The 21,766-nt window shown below is 38.9% G+C and overlaps 1 protein-coding gene across 2 annotated transcripts in view; it reads right to left on the bottom strand.

The window, feature by feature from the left end:
* Positions 1-18,180: 18,180 nt before the first annotated feature.
* EER5 (proteasome family protein) overlaps positions 18,181-21,766 on the bottom strand; it is a 90,982-nt gene continuing 87,396 nt past the window's right edge. The window contains exons 9-13 of one of the 2 annotated variants that reach the window (XM_086516063.1): positions 19,640-19,727; positions 19,461-19,537; positions 19,309-19,383; positions 19,123-19,228; positions 18,181-19,033 (exon numbers count right to left, since the gene is read on the bottom strand). In XM_086516063.1, coding sequence (XP_086372189.1) covers positions 18,902-19,033; positions 19,123-19,228; positions 19,309-19,383; positions 19,461-19,537; positions 19,640-19,727 — 478 coding nt within the window. In that variant the 3' untranslated portion in view covers positions 18,181-18,901. Of the gene's footprint in view, positions 19,034-19,122; positions 19,229-19,286; positions 19,384-19,460; positions 19,538-19,639; positions 19,728-21,766 lie in introns of those variants that run through there. The other variant, XM_086516071.1, reaches the window with a different exon arrangement.

A 21,766-nucleotide genomic window follows, 5' to 3' on the forward strand; every position in this document is an offset into this window, starting at 1 on the left:
CGAGTTTCGAACTCAGCCCGATCCGAGAGAGAGAGAGAGAGAGAGAGAGAGAGAGAGGAGCAAATTTTGATACTTTTGTAATGTAATCAATGAGCATTACTAGGAATTTTAAGTGATTAATCAAAACATAGACTGATCAATGTGTAGGCTGCGATTTGAACACACCTCATTGCTATTGGCATTCTAGTCACTGAATCTTGGAAACATTGACTATCTCAATGACTTATCTCCAGCCCCTTACTTCACATATGTCATATCTTGCTTACCATGTCTACAGAGTAACATGTTCGACAAGCATGTGTTTTTTGCAAGCAATCCACTATCTCAATTGTCAACACGTCCCGTTTCCTCCCCATACTCAGGTTGACAAATGTATTCTTTCAGGTACGAGGAGATGAGTTGTTACAAAGCAAAGACGTAGATGAGGAAACATACTCCAAGCGCACCTATTAGTAGGATTGACGATCAACTCAACGATTACATGGAGATGGGGAAGTTAGCTTCCATGACGAGGATTGACAATAATCTAGAGATTCCGCTTGGTATAGTAATTAAAATAGAAAGACGTGATAAATGATAGCTTTTGCATGCAATCGCTAATCCATTGTCAAAGGCACTTTTGGAACTACAAAATGTTCGGGTATTACAACTATCAGTGCATTCGCATGCAAGCGAGGGTAGAGTTATCTTGTGCTCAACACTTATGTACCTTTTAGAGATGGAAAGGCTACGACAACTTGCGAGGGGGTTTTCACTTTGTTTTGCCTCCAAAAAGCTACCAAATGAGAGCCAACTTTTCTCTCTTGGATAGAGTTAGCTTTAGGAAGACTGAGTTTCCAAAAAACGACAAAGCAACCTGATGTGAGGAAAATCTACCTGAGAAGGCGTGCAAAACGTACCTTACTTTACATGAACTCTTTGTTAGAACAACCAATTCAGTTGTTGTTAGTTCAACAATCTACCGTTGCTTTTCACTTGAGTTGTTCAAGAAATTTGATTTGTTCCAATTGAATTATCCCAACCTAGTATTATTATTATTCATTTATATTCTTATGGGACACTAGTAGGAAACCTTTCCTTCAGGGAAGTTTGGATGGCTCATATAAACAAGCCACAAGGAAGAAACCTCAAAGATCATGCACCTCCTATTGTTGGGACATTTGTCCCTCAAGTCGCACTCAAAAAAATTTAAAATTGAAGACAATGATATAATTTTTGGAAGATTTGATTTTTGGAAATGTGGGGGCCGGGGCCTCTTAAGGACCCATTTAGGTTTTTTGGTTTTTGCCATCACTTTTCTTGGCATTAATCACTAACCTTTATCCCACAATCCACAATTGCTCCCAAGAATTATATGCTTTACTAAGGCCTTATGTAGGCCAATGATCTAGATTTTCCTTTGTGGAATGACAATTGGAAAACTTGTTTTCCGGTAGTCTTGTATTAACTCGGAGAAGAATGTACATTAATCCTCAAGCACAAAGGAAAAGACAAAGAAGGGTGTAGAAGTATATCTCATCCTAGCCACAACTCCAAAGTTGTGGGATAGTTGGAAGTTGAAAGTCCGTGGTTGTCCCTTTCCAAGAATCCGATGTCGAATAGTGTTTGCTTCCACTCTTCAGAGTCTTTTTATTTTCCAACAAAGAGAATCCACTCACTGTTTTCCTGAATGAATTCTTCAAGCTTGGCCATCACAGGGTTTCTTTCGAACACTCAAAGTTTTCTTGATTTTCAAGTTTGTTTGAGATAGCAGAATCCACTCACTGTTTTCCTGAATGAATTCTTCAAGCTTGGCCATCACAGGGTTTCTTTCAAACACTCAAAGTTTTCTTGATTTTCAAGTTTGTTTGAGATAGCAGAAGCGGACAATCTATGCGCTTTCTAGAATGGCAAGGTTATTGAAAACCTTTCCTCCTAGAACATATCATTCTTGAAAAAGTGGATCTTCCAGGTCTTTTGCACCCATTTGCAAACTTCACCCACAAGACCTCCCATGTCCAGGCATTCTCTGAATAGATGAATGGGGTCTTCAATTGCCGTTGTACCTATTGAACACAAGTCAATGCCTATTCCTCTAGCTTTTACTTTGATCCCCTTTGGTAATGTACCCCACAAAACCTTCCAAATAAAGATCTTCATTATGCAAGGCCATGGAGAATCCCAAATGTTACCTGCAACTTTTGCCCACTTTGCCTTGGGCCAAGACAGTTTGCACTATTTGTTAAGCGACAAGAACCAATATTCTTTGTAGCATAGCTTGGCGTATGTTTCCTTTGTTGTGGGCAAGCAAATTTCCTATTCATGGGCCAATGTGAAACTTTCCCATCACAATTTGCCTCACAATAGGCATCGTAAGATTACTCAACCCTTTAATCACTATGGTGACCATTAGGATCAGCTAAGCATCCTCTTAGGTCCATATTGTGACTTTCACCTTCTTTGACATGTTCTTTTTAAGCTTATGTTTATTTTTTAATTTAGATGGAGCATTTTATAATTTTATTCGTTCTACCTTCGCTTAGATCTAGCAATTTTGTACGTTTTAAAATGGTTGAGTTTAAACTAAGACGAGCTTTTCCTAGAGGTTTGTAGGTTTTAGCATGCCTAAGTGATCACTCACAATCATGTGTGGAAGTGGAGGCTTCACTAGAGGTGCTTGGTTGTAGGCCTCACTAAAAACATTTTTTCTAACCAAAAAATTAGGGACACGCTTAGGACTCCCCTTTTTTTAGGGTAAAATTTGAGCACAAACATGTAAAATTTTGCCAGTTTTTTCAAGGCAAGCTAGTAATCAAGCTGGGATTTTTTCATTTTAGGCAATAAAAAATGCCTTATGATTTTTTTTTTTGTGCAAATGATGCTTTGTTGGACAAACAATTTTGGTATGCATGGAAGGGGAAGTGGCTTTTTATCACCTGTTGTAATTTAAATATGACACGTTTGCAATAACATGTGGGGAGGCTTATTTTTTGTTGTGCATTGTTTTGCCACATTGACCTAATTCAAAGCATGTCAATCTGTGATATGCTAATTTTGTGTGGGTTTGACATCACTCTCTATCATTGTCAAAAACAATTGATGGTCATCAAACTAGATATCACTTGTCTATTTGAAGACCGACTGCTTGACATGTCTTTGATCTCTATCCCGTGTAACTTGTATAACATGTGAAACATGTATGGCAGAGCGAAGATATGAAATGTACAACCCCACCATCCTATGTGAACTACATGAAAGGTCATGTTTTTAACAGGAATTTGTTCTTCTTACCTTTAGATTGTATAGAGGAGTAAGTGAACATTATAATGAAGTTTAAAGATTTGGTTATTGAAACTATAGCTATTGTTGTGTTTACAATGTCTAAGTATGTTATTATTTTAGACCATTTTGTGTTTGCAAGCTTTGAACTATTTTCCATGTAGAGTGTAAGGACAAGGAGTTTAGCATGCTAATACCATGTCTGTACACATTTCATGACATTTGCGGATCAAAGTGGCTCTTAAATCACTCAAATTTATGCCATTTTTGCACACAGAATGTGATTGAGGAGGTGTAGTCATAAAAGATTTTTTCAATGAGGGGGGGAATATGCACCACATGTGCCCAACTATATTACTCTTGTTTCTAACCATAGCTTGTTGTATAGTCTTACTTGATGTTAGAAAGCTTGAACATAAATTTATTTTTGCATCTATTCTCCACAAGTGTGGTGTATAAGCTACAAATTATTGAAACAATGAGGGAGCTCTTTAGTCTAGAGGAGACTTTTTACCATCATATAGTGGAAAATAGTGTTTTACAATGTATTAATATATGAAGATGTGTATTCTTTTAAGTCTAGTGACAATGGGTATTTTTTGTATGGTACCGATCTACTTTTTTTCCCTTCAATACTCACACATAGTGAGTGATATATCAACTTTCTACGTATCAACTTTCTTACTAATATGCAACATGTCAATGCTAAGTAACTTCACAAGCACACACCAATGGTTTCTCTCTCTTTGCATTGTATTGGAGCTCACAAGTGTAGTGCTCATGTGCATGTTTCTTAAACATATAAATACATGGATGAAATTGATAGATGCATGGATGGGTGGATGAAAAGTTGGGCAGGTAGCTTCGAGATAACAAGGCATTATGCTATTGGGCACCTTCTATTGTATGCAATTAGCATTATAATTGGGATAGTTGGATGTGATGGTTAACTACTATATTGTCTTTAATTTTAATTTGATGGTGGTGAGTTGATGTTGTGTAGATTGGAACACCCCATCATGGTTTATGCAATAAGTGAAGAGAACCACAAATATACTCAAGTTTAAAGAGGGGCCTCTATTTTTTTGTAGCAGTTCAATATTAATAAAAAATCAAATACCCAACTCCAAAAGGTGTGCCGTGGAGTTTGAGATGTAGGACTTTAGGCTATTTATTTACAAGATTCTCTTTCCCCCTCTCTTTGTGCCATATTGTGTATTGCAATCTTGTCTACATCTTTCTTTTACAAGCTTTCACCATATGACAATGTTTATGTGCATGTGTGTGTGTGTAGATTGAGTTTTCTTTGTCCACCTATGTATGTATACTCGGAAAGAAAGAGATGATGAGAGTTGTGATAGGCATGTGTGGAGAGATTGAGATCTTTGGCAAATGTCTCTTGGAATTCTCAACAGTGGTATCACAGCCTTGGTTCAAGGCAATCGGCACAATGAGTTTACAATCCTCAAAGGTGAGGAATAAATTGGCAAAGATTGGATTCGAGAATCAAAGTTTCAATTAGCACTGATTGGATTACACATGGAAATTTTTTCTTTAAAATCACACCTAACTAACCACCATCAAAAAACCGGTATGGAAATGATTCAATTTGAAATTGCTAATTTGTTGAATTTGTGAAGGAGAAAAGAAGCAAACCATAGGACAATTTAAGAATTAGTGAGCAAATTCTGTAAGAAATGTAGAACAATAGGATCTTGAGATATGATGCAAAGTAGATTAGTGGAAAAAGGCATCCAACAACACTGATAAAGAGTGACATCAACAAGATATCTAGCATTATGAAGACTCAATTTCAAACTTGTTTCCATTGGAGTAGCACTATATTTGTAGTCAAGTCTAAACTTACGTAGTAATGTTTCTATGTATCTTGCTTGACACAAAGCAATACCTCCATCACACTGCTTAAATTGTATGCCCAAGTAATGATGCGGAAGCTCCAACTTTTTCATCTTAAAAGTGGCATTCAATTCAGCCTTGAATTTGGCAATGTGTATCTCATTTGAACCAACGATAATCATATCATCTGCACCTAAAATGATGATGAGAAATACATCACCCTCACATTTGACATACAAAGTTCTCTCAATTGGACTATTATAAAAGCCTTGTTTAACCAAATGAGTGTCAGCTTTCTCATACCAAGCACGAGGAGAATGCTTCAACTCATACGAATATTTCTTATATTTACACAATTTATTTCTTCTCCTTTCTTGACAAAACCTCGAGGCTATGTTACATATACTTCCTCAAATATATCACCATTCAAGAAAGCGGTAACAATGTCATATTGATGTACATTCCATCCAAAATGAGCTTCCAATGCACAGAGTCAAGTGGGAGCAAAAGTCTCTTCATAGTCAATGCCTTTTTGCTATGCAAAACCTTTTGCAACAAGTCTAGCATTGTAGCGATCATTCTTACCATCCGACTTACATTTCAACTTTTAAACCCACTCCTCACTAATGGCCTTTTTGCGAGAAGGCAAATCACATAAACTCCATGTTTCATTCTCTATAAGTGCATCAAATTTTGATTGCATAGTAGACATCCAATCTTTTGACTTTTGTGTTTCATCAAAAGAAAGAGGTTGCCCTTCATCGCATAAACTAGAAACAAGAAAAGCATAATAATCTTACGCATATGATGCATGGCAAGAACCTAAGCAAGTACGACTAGACATAGGTGCATCCAATTTACTATCACGCAAAGTATGCACGACCATTTTGGCACACCCCTAACATATTCATTCTCCCTTTCCACATCAAGTACATCATATACATCTACAACAGTAATAGGCTGATATGTAGTATCTTCAGAAACCCCCATAGACAATCTTTCACAAATACATCTCATAAAACCAAGATACTTTTCTTTTGTAGATGGTATAACCTATAAACTTTGCTTTTAGGAATGTAACCAACAAAAATACATTTGACAGCCTTATCATCCAATTTTTTGTGGTGCATTTGTGGCACCAAAGCATAAGCTTAACAGCCAAAAGCGCGCATGTGATCAATATATGGCTCCTTATCATGCCATGATTCATAAGGAGTCATGGACTACAAGGCTTTGGTGGGACACATGTTAAGTACATAAGTAGCACACATGACAACCTCAAGCCAAAACAAATGTGGTAAAGCTTGCCTCTTCACCAGAAATCGTGCCATTTGCATAAGCAACCTATTTTTTCTTTCAGCAACACCATTTTGCTGAGTCAGATACATCATTTTACATTGATGCTTTATCCCACGTCTATCCAAAAATGCATGATACATATACTCCCCCCCTCGATCTGAATGGAGGGTGTCCATAGTACATATAGAGACATTTTCAGCTATAACCAAAAATTTTGAAACACATAAATGCTTTGGACTTATTTTTAGGAATATACACCCTTGCATGCTTGGAGTAATTGTCAATAAAAGTAAAAAAGTATAGGTAATTACCCAATGACTGAGTTTGCAAAGGCCCACAAACATGCAAGATTTGCAACCTGCATGTAGCCCTTACTGAACCTTCCTTTAGAAAATTTGAATGCTACATGTTACCAAAAATACAGCCTTCACAAACATGCTTAACATGCGCTTTAAGAGGTTGCAAAGAAGCACCATAACTGATTTCTACAAATGCAGCAAAGTCCCAAAATTTAGATGCGCAAAACATGCATGCCAAAGTCTAGTATCTGAAACAGCCTTCAAATCCACAATTGCATTTGCAAAATTCTTCCAATGCTTGTCAGACAAAGTGAACTTATACAACCCACGCCAAAAAATGCTAGATGCAACAATTTTATTACCAAAACTAAGATCGTGAACTATCTATCATCCACAAATTTGACAACAAGACCAAGTCTTGCAAGTGTATACACAAAAAAGTATCTTTTTTATCCCTAGTATATAATGTACATCAACAACTGTGAAAGAACTACCAATCATAGTAGTTGGCACAATCTTTCCAAGTCCCTTGACTGGACACGAGGCATTGTTGGCACAAGTGGTTGTATTCCTATAAGAACAGCCTTGAGAGAGGCAAACAAGACACGATGCAAATTAATGTGCTTTGTAGCACCACTATCAAAGTACCAAACATGTGACTCTACAGTAATTGACATAGTTTCTTTATGGATAGAAGGATCATAAGCACACTGCACTAAATTCCCACTCTACATCAACATCACAATCTCCTTTTCCAAAAGATTTTAGAATAACTGCATTGGTTGTAGATCCAACCTCTTTCTTCTTAGTTTCTTTTGCCTTCAGCTTAGGACATTGCCTTATCAAGTGATCATTAGCCTTGCAATAATGGCAACGCATCTTCTTCTTGCCTTTTTCATCAAAATTCCCAAAAAAGTTTATGCCAATAGAAGCACTAGATACAGGTGATATGCTACTCACTGAAGAACCATGAGAAGTAGTTGCATTGCTATTACCAACTTCTCTTTGAGAAACGACAAATGCCTATACAACTGCACGCTATTTAGTTCCGTTCTTTCTTGAAAGTGAATCTTGTACTAGAAGTGTGCATAATGCATCAAACTTGATAGTTTGAGGGTTTCCTTGGATCATAAGTCTCCAAGTACTAGCAAAAGTGTGGTAAGAGTCTAGCAACTCATCTAGAGCAGTCTACACAAGTGAACTATCAAAAGCAACTTCACCTATGGAAATAATTTGCCCATTGATATCCTTAATACTAGCACGGAAAGTGTCCATATCATCTTCCTCTTGCATAATCTTCGACTCTAGTTCTTTATGCAGCTTTGCAATTTTAGCCTCATTGCACCTTGCAAAAAAACCAGCCAGAGTATCACAAGCCTATTTTGCTGATTTTGCTCAGTTGTAGGAAAAACAACTCTAGCAACAATGGAGTTGCTAGAACCTGCAACGTCCTCAACAAAGCTTGTATCCACAGAAGGCCTACATACATCAATGCCCTACACAACATCCCAAATTCCCTTTGAGACAAGAACATGTGTCATCATGTAAGCCCACATTGGGTAGTTATCCCCATCCATTTTTTTCTCATCACCAACAAACATCTCAAAAACATGTGTGTTGTTGTCAGCCATGGCGAGTGACTCAAATTTTCTCCAAAAGAGGAAAAACATAGTAAGTAACACATGCTATGTTGCACAACCTCAAGAGGAATGTAAGGGACATATTTTGCAAAAAAATTGTATTGACAAAAAATTGTACAAAAGGACAAAATCGCCTGTGAATTACTACCTATAGTGGAAATGGAGGCCGAAATGAGCCCAAATCAAGATTTTGAGCACACCAAGCTCTATGAGCTTTTCTGAAGTATTACTTGACTTGCTGACACTCACCAAAGCTCACTCAATTCATAGAAAGTGAGCAGGGGGGGTGCTTGCAATGCTGGCATCTAGAGTCCTTCCCAATAACCAAGTGTAATTGCACCTCAAAATGATCATTGATCAAGAAGATACAACCAATCTACGTATCAAGAGTCTTTTTTTTTTTTTTTTTAAAGGCTAAAATTTCCTCTTCCTTTGATCCAAACTCAACCAAAATTTTGGCATGTCTCTATAGGTCATGATTATATGACATATTTCGATAGATATAAAAAATGGCCTAATTACATAGATTGCAGTTTGAACCATCTAGGGTAAGTTATGGTTATTAACAACCATAAGGGAAAAAGATGCAGCAATTTGGACAAAATATGCAGCATGTAACAATTTCTAAATGCCTTCCTATTTTTATGTACAAGACATCATACAACGACCTAGGGTCTGTCAAAGTATGATTTGGAATAATTGAACCCTTCTAGCTAGATTGAAAGAACATACTACAAGTCACTACGTGCTAGATAAAAAGAATAGATCTACAAGAATCTAATACTATGGTATTTAGTTGCACATTTAAAGATGAAAACAAAGTGGGACCAACACATGCTATAGAGCATGACCCGAAGAAGAATCTAAGGGACGCGTTTTGTAGAAAACGGCACTCACAAGAATTTTGCACAAAATGAAAAAATTGCATGTGCAGCACTACCTGTAGTGCAAATGAAGGCCAAAATGAGCTCGGATCAAAAATCTGAGCAGACCACGCTCTTTGAGCTTGTCCCAAAGTATTCGACGACATGCTGACGCTCACCAAAGCTCACTAAAATCTGAAAAATTGAGCAAGCATGTGTTGGTGACGCTGACGACTCAGCCCGGGAGGATGCAAACTGCATTGATACCAATTGTTGGAATTAGCATTATTAGGAAACACACAGCTTGGAGAAGATGAAGGAAGCTCAAGGTACACAAAAGAGAATGTATTACTTAGTGTGCAATGGAAAGATAAGATAGCCCTAGAGTGACAGGCGTATATACAATGCACGAGGAAAAAATCTCCTAATGAGGGAAAAAATGGCCCGACGGTCCTAAGTGTGTTCACACACACCACTACCACATGTATATGGTAACAGAGTCTGGACCTGATACTTCCCCCTGTGGGCGAATCTAGCTTTTGCTGAGCATAAGGAAGGTGATAAGTTTATTGTCTTGTGGGCAATTACCTTTTTTATTTTCCATATTCTATCCTCAATATGTGTTGGAGGGCCTTGTCTCTTCTCTATGCCATGATATGATGGACCTAACTAGCGATTTGAACCCTGTGGGAACCTCCCCCTTGGTTGAGTTGATGTTGTGACAACTATTAAGGTCTTTGTTATTGAGCATAATGTCGGGTCTCTATTATTGCCCATAATGCCGGGTCCTTCCCTCTTGCCCCTTCACTTCATGAATAAACCTCGAAGATGTCTCCCCTCTCTCTCTCTCTCCTAACCTGTCAATGGGGCTCTACTCAGTTTCCCTCTCCCCTTCTTGTGTTGGTGACATTACTCTCCACCCTTGCCTGTTGTACCCGGGTGACGTATCCACCCCCTATCACTGCATCCCTTTCAACACATTCATCCTCATGGTCTCTCTCTCTCTCTCTCTCATTGTTTTTGGAGACATGAATGCTCGCACAAATATGTTACAATACGACACACAACAAGTCGACATGCCGCATGTATCAAGAAGAGTGGATGACTCATACATGTATAATCGAAGTTCTAATGATGCAAAAGAAGTGGATCACTATGGAAAGTCACTTCTACATATGTGCAATAGTACCGGAATGCTCATTGCAAATGGTGTATCTCTATGGCAAGGCACCAATGACTTTACATGTAGAAAGCACAATGGTGCTAGCGTGATTGACTATATGTTGTTCTCAGAAGCCACTCTAGAATGCATACAAAGCTTTACACTTGGTGAATGGAATCCGGAATCGGATCATAGGATGTTATGTATTGACCTCAAGTGTGGTAAACGGCCCGAGCATGTAGCCTCCAATTATGATGTGAATCATTTGTACCTACGTCTAGACTTCAAACGAGCACTTATATATGCTGATATGGTGGACCAAATGTTAAGCATGATAGAGCATCAAGGGAGCCCAACATTAGAATGCAAGTGGAAAGTTTTCAAAGAAGTAATTTTCTCTTGTGCGAAGGAATGCTTTTCGGTGAAACACATGTCTTGCAAAAGGTCTAAGAAGGGTAGCACCAAGAAGAAATGGTTTGACATGGAATGTAGTCAAGCCCGAAAACACTTGCTAAGATTGGATGCAATCAAAGACAAGGAATTTTACTTGGAATGTTCACACACATATAAAGCACTTGTTCAAAAGAAGAGGAGAAGGTGGGAAGTCGAAAAACAACTTCTTTTAGCACAAGAGAAAGCACATGCATGTGGCAAGTTTTGGCAAAATCTAAAAGGCAAGCGCGTTGAGAGCTTTGGTGACTTGACTCTTGAGGATATGTATATGCATTGTAAGAACCTCTATGAGCAACCCAATGTTGATAAGATGGAGGGTTGTAGCTCCCTTCCATTTATGTCTCCCTTCTTTACCATTGAAGATGTATGCCGCGCGCTTGAGAAACTTGCTACTCGCAAGGCAGGTGACCTTCAAGGTGTCAAGGCTGAAATGATTAAATGGACAAGCAAGAAAACACGATATTGGATATGCGATATGTTTAACATTGCACTTCAGTATGGCATGCCTCATGATTGGAGTGCAAATTGGATCAAACCTTTGCACAAAGGAGGAGATGTAAACAATGTGAACAACTATCGCACTATAATGGTTGGTTCTTTGATGGCAAAGTTATTTGGATGTATCATGGAGATGAAGATAAGTGAATGGGCTGAAAAGAATGGCAAACGTGCGCTTGGCCAAGCAGGTTTTCGAAAGCATCATAGCACTATTGATCACCTTGTCACTCTTCGAGTTCTTATGGAAGCGTTTCGATTGCAAGGAAAAAAGTTGTATTGTTGCTTTGTGGATTTCAAGAAAGCTTTTGACATGGTACCGCGAGGAAATCTTTGGAGACGTATGCAAAGCCTTCAAGTGCCGAGAGAATTTATGCATGCAGTCTTTCGCATCTACCAAAAAGTGATATGTCGATTACGTATGGGAGATGGAATTTCAGAATTTTTTGCAAGCACTATTGGTGTCAAACAAGGATGCCCACTTTCCCCAACCCTCTTTGGGCTACTCATTGATGAATTGGAATACATGGTTCTTGATTTTATGCAGCAAGAAGGCATAGAAGAGGTTAAGATTGGAAATGCGGTGATCATGCTTTTGCTTTATGCCGATGATGTAGTGCTCTTGGCACATACCTTAGAAGATGCACAAAAGCTTATGAGTGTCTTGGAACGCTTTTGCCTACATAGCGGGCTGATCGTGAATGGATCCAAAACCAAGGTTATGCTTGTAAAGACCCTCAATGACGAAAATCCATGCATTGTATACAACAATGAGAAACTTGAAGTGGTAGATCACTTCAAGTACCTTGGCCTTGAGGTTCCATCCAATCATAAATGGAAGGATTGTGCAATGCGTCGCTTGGAAGCCGGAAAGAGGGCTTATTATGCATTTGAGAACATGTGCAATGCAGGAGAGATCAAGTGTTGGGCTCTCAAAAAGTACCTCTTTGACACATTGGTGACACCGGTGCTTCTTTATGGAGTGGAGGTGTGGGGTGGAAGCATCGGGAAGTCTACTTGGAAAGAGTTTGAGAATGTCCAAAAGCGTTTTCTCACCAACTTTCTCCAAGTCAAGACACAAACACCCTACATGCTCTTACTTCTTGAGTCTGGATCGCTTCCCATTGAGGTCTTGGGCATGGAAAGGGTTGTGGAGTACATGCGTAAGACACAACGTAGCCCTTTGCATCGACTTCCTAGAATCGCATATGAAGCAAGTCAAAAGGTTCAAAAGACATGCAAGAGCAAAATACTAAGTTCGGGGTGGATGCTTGATATCAAGAAATGGTTTGGAAGATGGGATGCATGTCACTTGGTCAAGGATGCGTCGATCGACTCCCAAGTTAATGAGGCCTTCTTACAACGCCAATGTATCATGGCTTGGGAGAAATCCGGAAGTTCTCGCTTCAGCCATTACACCACACACGTTGCCCCAAACTACAAATCTCTCTTCTTCTCAGAACGAGGTAACCGAACCCATTCCTACATCCTTGAGCCCATCCCGTTGAGTGCGATCCGCACCATTGCCTCCATTCGTCTTAGCTCCCATTCTCTACGCTGCGAGACAGGACGTTGGGGCACTGGCGAGGAGTGTCATCGACTTTGCACCTTATGCCCTCGTCAAGTGCGAGAGAGTGAGTACCACACACTACTTGAGTGCTCAGCTTTTGACCACATTAGGTCCTCTTTTCCCCATATATTCAGCCATGAGCTCTCCCTACATACCTTCCTCTCCCAACCGCGATGTGGACTCTCTATTGCGACGCTCATTTCAGCCATTTTTGAGCATCGAGAGTCACTTATGAACTCCACTCACACCACGTGACATGTTCATTTGGTCCCATAGGTCATATTTGACCTCAGAGGACGATAATAGAACTATCTATCTATCTCTCTCTCTCTCTCTCTCTCTCTCTCTCTCTCTCTCTCTCTCTCTCTCTCTCTGCCATCTTGAAGCTCTGTAGACTTTGTAGCCCTATAACATGTAGAGCCTTGGCTCTTTCGAGTCTGAGATCGCGTGGGATTCTATAGTTGGCCATGATTATTTCTTTGCTGGTCTCGAGGATGTTGAGTGGACTCCACTTGCAGATGGGTTGCCTAATTAACCAAGGTGAGAGTTTTCTACACCCTCACTTAGCCTTATTCTACTGTATGTTTTTATTAAAAACTATTGAAAGTAAGAGAGGGTGGCGATAGCTTCTCTATGGGTTTAATTCTTGCAACATGGAGATGGTGGAGCAACCGTTGCCTCACATGTTCTGCTCTTTATCTTCTACTTGGGTGTTGACTGAACCAACTATCGTAATTTATTGTGATGAATTGATCTGATGTTATAAATTTGGGGAACACCATGCTGGACCACTATGGGGAATGCCATGGCGGACCACTCTCTTTTCAAAGCCAATGGTTTTTTGATTGACATAATAGGAATTTTTTACCTCTGATATTGATTTTACTGGTTATTGTGTAAGTATTACTGGGATTATTTGATCGAGTGTAAGTGCTTTTTGAGGTTGCTTAATCGATAACTACATACTTTTAGCAATGCTGCTGTTGGTAAACCATGGTCTCGTTTAGTCTGAACTCTTCTTACTGTTTATTGTCGTAATATGGATAAGCATGGAACATCGGAAATCTTTTTTGTGGAAAATGGCCTATTAACATTACTCATTTCTGATTTAAAAACAAAACAAAGTGTTATGGCTTTTAAGGGCATTTTTAACCTATTTTATTACTATGGTTGTGGCATTGATGATATTTTGCTTAGTGATATAGGTCATGACTCTTTATACTGCTCAAATTTGATTGTTATTTCATAAAATTTATTGAGTGCTCTTGATACTGTGGAATTGCCTAGTGTGGTTACTACTTGACTTTTTGGTTTACAATAATGGTAGATGAAGTAATCTATCATGTAAACCGACCCCTGTAACCAAGATCTAGTCCTCTTGGTGCAGAGAAATGCTTATTTCTAGTGTTGATTTTGTCCCACTTAGCTGGTTGTGTACTTAAGGATACTCGGTTGATGGTGAATAAGTTGGTGTCTTTTTATAATGGTGCGAAACATTATTGAAATTACAAGTGATTGGCCCCTTGTTCTTGTATGGTTTTGAGGTTAATTCTTCATAATGCTCAGCATTGGCATAAAATAGTAGCTATGCATGGAATTGGCCTAGGTTTTATACACTATTTGAGCTTTAACGAACTTTAGGCCTAGTGTATGGTTCTAAATACAAAATCTTGCAATTTTGTTTAAGAACTTACTAAGCATTAAATAAATAAACACAAAATTGAATTGCTTTGTTTAAAAAATTATTTTTTAATTTTTTTGGAGAGATCATATAGATAATGAGTTTTAAAACCTCATAACTTGTCTAATGTCCTTAAATAGAACATGGTACATAATCGGGATGCTTACAAAATCTTTGACTGGGTTACTATATACTTTCACTCATTTCGCTGCCAAAAAAATGGTTGTTTGGTTCTCGATTGGAAAATCAAATATGGCCTGCTTTTGGTAAAGATCCAGAAGATATCTCTTGGAAAATATGGTTCAACTTGGAGACCTCATACCTCAAATCACTTTTTAAGGAATGATAAACATAAAAGTTGAGATTTTAAATAAGATATATTTTGTTAGTACCCAATGACACTTGAATCAAAAGGGGTGATGGCCTTTTGATTTTGAGGATACCATTTGAAAAACATGTCTGAACTTGGAATAAAGAAAAGTACTCAAGATTGAGCCACTTACATGAGAAGGGGTGATGACCTTCTGATGCTTTATGCTATTATATACTCTAAATTTATTTTGGCTAGTAATTTAGGTTACACTATTTTGAACTCTATTTCTTTTGTGTAGGATCATTGGAATGATGCCTCAGTTTTATTCTATTGTACATAAATGAATCTAAGACTAAGTCATTTTGTACAAATCTATGTCCAATTATCTAACGTCAGTTCTTTTTTGAACGTTGTGTTCTTTTATGTATATGTATTAAGTTTACTACATCAACACACACACACATACACACAAAGGGAAATAATATGTTGTGGATGCATGCTAATGGGTGCCATGTGTAACAACATAATAACAACACATAAGAAGCTCTAAAAGCTAGGATAAAGGCCAACCCTTGTAATCAATAAGAAAGTAAATTTTGTAGAATAACCTAGTGATTGTATTTCTACATATTAGTGGTGCTTATCAATTGATCAAGATTTGACATGGTTTGCTTAGAGAATTGCAAGTTCATCATGGTCTTTTTAAAACATCAATAGGACAACAATCTCAGATACCCAAATGGTGGAAAGATACACATCTTACAATAAACTTTTTTTGCAGAGTCTGTCTCCATAGATTTGGCAGTTCATTGTGGCCTTTTGGCCTAAAGAAGAATAATGGACAAATAGAGATATTGGAGGTTCTCAGTGAGCCTCCTTAGCTGTGGTCGAAAAAAAACCTAGATTGAGTGTGATCTCACATGCAAAATTTGAGATTTATCTCTAGATTTTAAATTCGGTGAGAAAATCTACAAATTTTCAAGAAAGTTAAGTAAAAATCTTGAAATTTTTTAGATGGAGATTTTTTTAGATTTTGGAAAAAGTTAGAGCCGGGTCTCCCTTGGCATTAATATAATTAGTGGGATGAAGAAGCACTCCAAATGAAGTGATGTGACAAGTTGCCATTGGTTTTCGGCACAACTCTAGTAGTGCTCCTAATTCAAAAGAAACGGTGCATATTAAGCAAATACGCTTAAATTCAATGGATGACCTCTCTGTAGGGAAATGTTCTTTACAAGTTTATAATTTTCAAGTCAAAAAGGTCATTGTTTTGAGGAGAAGGCAACGTAAATACTCTTAGTAGGATAAAGGGACCCATATAAGGCCACTTAAGAAATGGGTGCAAGTAGAAGGCCGTTCAATCTAGAATGATTTGACTCATAAGCTAGGATTCACAATTTTTAATGAAATTGATGTCAAAAGATAGCTTCATCATGCTCTCCCCATTCCCAAGGCCATCCCTAACCATAATTCTCATAAATCTAGGAGATATTTTGTATTTAATTCCAAGGTGTCCTTGTATTCGACCTGGTTTGTTATTTGCCCCTTTACCCATGGCACCACAATTTTGCGAAATCCCAATTAATAGAAATCTTGCAAAATTTTGCTTGTGGAAAGGTAAGTCTAGGCGGCGGGCATGGATGCAATTGCCATGCAATCAAAGATAGAGCATGAGAATGGTGACGGCAATAGGAGCTTGAGACATTGGTAGGGAGCCCTTCGAGGTTTGGGTGGACGCGAGCAACATTGCTATTGGGGTCGTGATACAGCAACATAACCGCCCCATTGCATTTCTTAGTCGCAAGTTAAATGGTGCAGAAGGGAAGTATTCGATCTGTGATGGAGAGCTTCTTTCCATCGTTCATGCATTAAAGCATTGGAAGCATTTTCTCTATGGGCATGAATTTATTGTTTGTATTGATCATCAAGCTTTGCGTTGGCTGGCTACAATGCCTAATGCCCATCGGAGTGATCGACAGCTCGTTGGTCATAGCTCTTTGAGCAATTTGGCGGTATGATAGAGTATGTGCCAGATCCTCAACCTGCTGCAACTCACACAACACTATCTGAAGCTACTCCCCACTAGCAGTGTCCCTCTCCTCAAACACTAAGGGTTATTGTATGGTATCTACCCTATGAATGTAAAAAGGAAAAGAGAGGGAGGGAGGGAGGAAGGGGATATAATTCGAGAGCACCATTTACATAGCTATTGTGTCAAACACTCCTGAAGAGATCGTCTTTGCAGCATGATTTGATTTGGCCTTGCTATGTAGGTGTGACAACCTGGTAACCTTAAACTCCTCAAGAAGATTATGGAAATCTTGAATAAATAACTTGATTTCCCTAAATGTGAGTTGGGTATCTAGAAACATGTCTGACACTTCAAATGCACTTTACTTCACCCTCAGCATTAGCCAAACTGTAATAGCTTCAACCTCTCCCCTCAGTGACATTCAAAAATCTTCTAGATGGCTGGTGGGGAGGAGACTAATGCTCCAGCCCGTTATTGCCCGCTTTGAGGTTTAACCTTTTTTTGTAAATGTTTTTCCCCCCTCATTTTCTTTTGGGGTGCCTCTCCCGCCGTGAGGCAAAGTTGTAGTTTTTGTCCCTTTAATTCAAATTCACGTTTCTTCAAAAAGAAAAAGAAACACACACATAAAGTAGACCTTATTGCTATTCAAAGAACATGCCAATGTTTGGTGATTCATGAGTGATTCATTGTTATGAAGATGAAGGTGCTTCTTTGTTGCCTACTAATGGAATACGGCATACAACAGCTTCAATCAAATTCCACAGATCAAAGAATGCTAGGCCAGTGGCTGCCTTGTGTGTGAGATGTACAGACACAACCAAAAACCTACTCAGTTTCATAAAGGTTGCAAAATACCTCAGCATCTTAATGCTAACTCAAAAAAGCTAGTTTTGGTCACGAATGAAGGGTGATATTCTTTTGCTATGTTGGACAGCATTTATCATGCTTCGGAACTTGGCCTGTGCCAAGAAAATATACTCAATGCAAGAGAGAGAATCATTAGCGTCTCCTCGTGACTGACAATGCATGTACTTTGATATGGAAAACGTTGCCTTAATCTTCTGTGGTACACAAGGCTCTCTGCAAAAACCACCATCTTTAAGAAAAGGACACAAATAGAAGTGAAAAAGAAGCAAACCTTTCGCAGTACACAAGGGTCTGTGTATATACCACCATCTTTAACAGGACACAAATAGAAGTTAAAAGGAAGTGAACTTCACTGACAGCATTACACTCAATTCAATTTCAAAACAGCACCTTGGGACAAGACTTTGCTCTCTCTATTACGGAACCAAACTTGTGTGATGCATAACTTGCACAATGTGATCAACATCCTCAAGGACTGACTAATTTGTAGTGTAGGATTGTATGATTCTTTGATCTCATCGAACATGCTTCCTCATGCCACTAGTCTTCCTTAACAACAAAATCCTGTAATAAAGCAACCCCGGTATTCACGAGTTGATTCACTCACAAAGAGAAACTTAGTTAGCGTCTTGTTTATTCAGCTACAAGGGACATGAAGTACAGTAGCCTTGAAGAGAAACTTAGTTAGCGTCTTGTTTATTCAGCTACAAGGGACATGAAGTACAGTAGCCTTGAAGCTTTAATAGTCGTGAGACTCCCACTGCGTGTGTTGCTCTCTCTCAAATACACAATGCATCTTTGACAGCGGCGTTCTGTTTGTGTATGTCGCTGTTTGTAGATGATGTAGATCTTTGGAACGGTGCTCTGAATGAGATCACGCTGAGCAAAACTAGCCCCGTTCTGCTGCTGGACCACTTGCTAGCCATTACGATTGTGATTGCTGCAGTGCCATGCAAAGAGTGCGGGTTACGTAAGGGCAACCCTCCTCTGTATGCTACACCTGGATTGCAATCTCAAACAAAGCAATTTCTTTCGATTGGAAATCTGGCTCAACGAGTCCCGATTTTCAATGACTTCCGAGCTAAGGCCTTGGGAATGACTTCCAGTACGAGCTATGAATTGACCGGCCGCCCACTCAGTTTTGGAAATGGCTCTTGCTTGCTCAAAACCACGACTTTACTTTTATGGGAGAAGTAGCCTTTCATCAAATTTTTGTGGATCAAGATAGCCATGATGCATTCAACCTACAGCACCATGACCGATAGTTTCTTTTAGTAAGAGAATGAGAAGCTGAAACTGCATGTGCAGTGCATAATGAGCATCCTAAACATACTTCATCAATATCCATATCTATTTCCAGCCACTTCAAAGCCTTTACTACAACCTCCATCTTCACTTGGTGAGCTTTACTGGGGTCCTTCTGCTTCTGAATAATGTAGCTGTTTAAAAACATTTTCTTTTAGGCAGAATTATTCGGAGTTTAGAATAAACACTTACATGTGCAATTCTAAGTTCTTACATTTTCTTCATCAGCCTTTGATAAACTTGAAGCTCCAGTTTCTCCAGGACAAGATAGACGCCTGACCTTAAGAATCTATAAAGCAAAGCAAAGATTAACAAATCATGCAAAAGTACATCACCAAAATGCTTGAAAACATCGAGACGGCTTACTCGTCTTCATAAGCTTCTAACGCGTGCCGTAACAATCTGACATCACCCCTGCGCAATGCTTGTACAACATCCAAATACTGTACAAACAAAAAAATTAGTTCTTCTAGAAACATACACATGTATAAGGAGATAATCAGAGCTGATAAGAGTTTACATCCAACTAACAGGAAAAGGTTCACCTCCTGCAGGTTGTACTTGTGGAGCAAACTTTCCTTTGGTAGAATTCCAAGCGATAATTTTACCGGCACAAGGTATTTCAATATCATCCTGTTTATTAAAGACCAAAAAAAATTTAGAGGACTGTTAAGATGTAACATTGATTATTTACAGTAAAGGAAACCCTTTATACAATTTACTAGATCTCAGGACTCTACTCTACTAAACTATCTTTATAGATCAAGCACTTGTGCTCAGCCTCAAAGAGGCTTTTGCTTTCACAACCTTGGCAGAACTATAGTTGCCTCACAAAACAAATATAATCTGCCACAATACGATGTAATACATTGAGAATATCAAATGCACACTTCTGTGTCTAAAAAAAGACGTTAAGTGCTAGTATATTTGCAGGGTGTAAGATATAACAAGTTGAAGAGCCCAAGGTCCAGACATTTTCACATATTTCAGCAAGGTGTTTTTCTTTAGGTATGCTCTATTAGGAGCCATTTTGGCTTGACATTTGTCACGATTGTGGGTCGCTCCTTATTAGCAGTTGTGGGCTACTTAAAGTATTGTTATATGTTCACACTTCTGACTCTTTATTATATAGTATGTACACTTTCATTGTTCAATTGTTAGCAGGTACTTTCATTGATGAATGGGTTTTTCATTGTTCTTTTGTCACCAGATACAAATGTTTAATGTATGTTTTACACGATCGTTACTTGGTACTTGGCTAGTGAATCTCCAATTGATAATGTGTGTAGTAATGTGTCCCCAAGTAGTTTGATGATATACATTTTCTTAATCTCTGATGAGGAATGGAATTTTTAAAAAATGTTCTCTCATTTACTGGTTTTTAACGAAGGTACGTATTTTTACGTACATAAAAATTTAGCCATACGGAATGACGTACAGTACGTACAGATACGTACCGTACATTACGTATGGTACCACCTTGGGCCGCTAGAGGAATCCAACAAGCAATCCCCCGCATCAATCGGATTCTCGGGTGGACAAATGTGCAACGGTTTCCCCCAGAAACTTTGCTTGGACAAGGTTTATTAATAGATCATTTCAAATGATTTATTTTTATAACTTTGTCTTCCAAATTTTCCCTACCGAAGCCCTGAAAGGTTCTTAAGCAGAATTTTCACCTATAAAGGGAGCAAGGGACTTGGTGTTTGCAATCAGATGAGCCAACGCTAGAACCGGCCTTAGAATTTCTGCACATCCAGCCCCAGTGTCATGCTTTGGTGTTTTTGCTCCACATTGCAGATCAACCTAGTGTTTTCTACAACAGCAAATCAGCCAAGCGTTTTCAGTTTTTTCCGCATCTTCCTCGCAAAAGATTGCTTGGATCTGCAGACGCTATCTTCCCTACTACATCCCAGTATTTCGACAACCCATTGAGCCTCTTCTTAGCGATTCCCTCGCCGCATCGAGTGCTCCCATTGCTGTCCATTATCGGCTCCATCATCATCATCTACTTTTCAGCCCTACTTTATGCGACAGATTGGCTGCATTTTTGCAGCAAGACTTTAAGCCCTTCGTTCCTCTCACATCGGGAGCACAAATCAGCCCCAGATCTACCCCTTGGTGGCCATCACTAACCCCTCATCGAGACCGATCCAAAGGTGCATCAAATCAGCCTGAAGGTGCTTCATTTTGAAGAGTTACCGTAGCAACATTCCCCACTCGAGTCAATAAAGTTTGCATATGAGGTATTGAAGGCGTGTACATTCCATTTACGCAATCAAAAGCGAATACCACATTGGCAACAGTGTGGGGGCCCTTGAGAGGGTTGGTTGGGACTCCATTGGGTGCCACTCTCTCTCTCTCTCTCTCTCTCTCTCTCTCTCTCTCTCTCTCATCATTATTTGTGCTAAGTAGCACGCATTCAGCAGAAAGAAGTAGAGATTTGTGGAAGTGTAAAGTCTAGATCTTGCACCATTTCAATTCCGCTGCACTTGACACATAACCATACATAAGCATGAACGAGCTATATCCAGTAGCCGAGTGCTTAGTATTGTTATAAGCAAATTCAATCTTGGGGAGATATTTTTCCCAATCAGATTGATGATGGAAGACATATGTGCGAAGCATATCCTCCATTGTCTGGTTAGTGCATTCAATCTGTCCATCGGTTT

Source organism: Adiantum capillus-veneris, chromosome 1 (genome assembly GCF_014529385.1).
Source record: "Adiantum capillus-veneris isolate H3 chromosome 1, ASM1452938v2, whole genome shotgun sequence".
NCBI lineage: Eukaryota > Viridiplantae > Streptophyta > Polypodiopsida > Polypodiales > Pteridaceae > Adiantum > Adiantum capillus-veneris.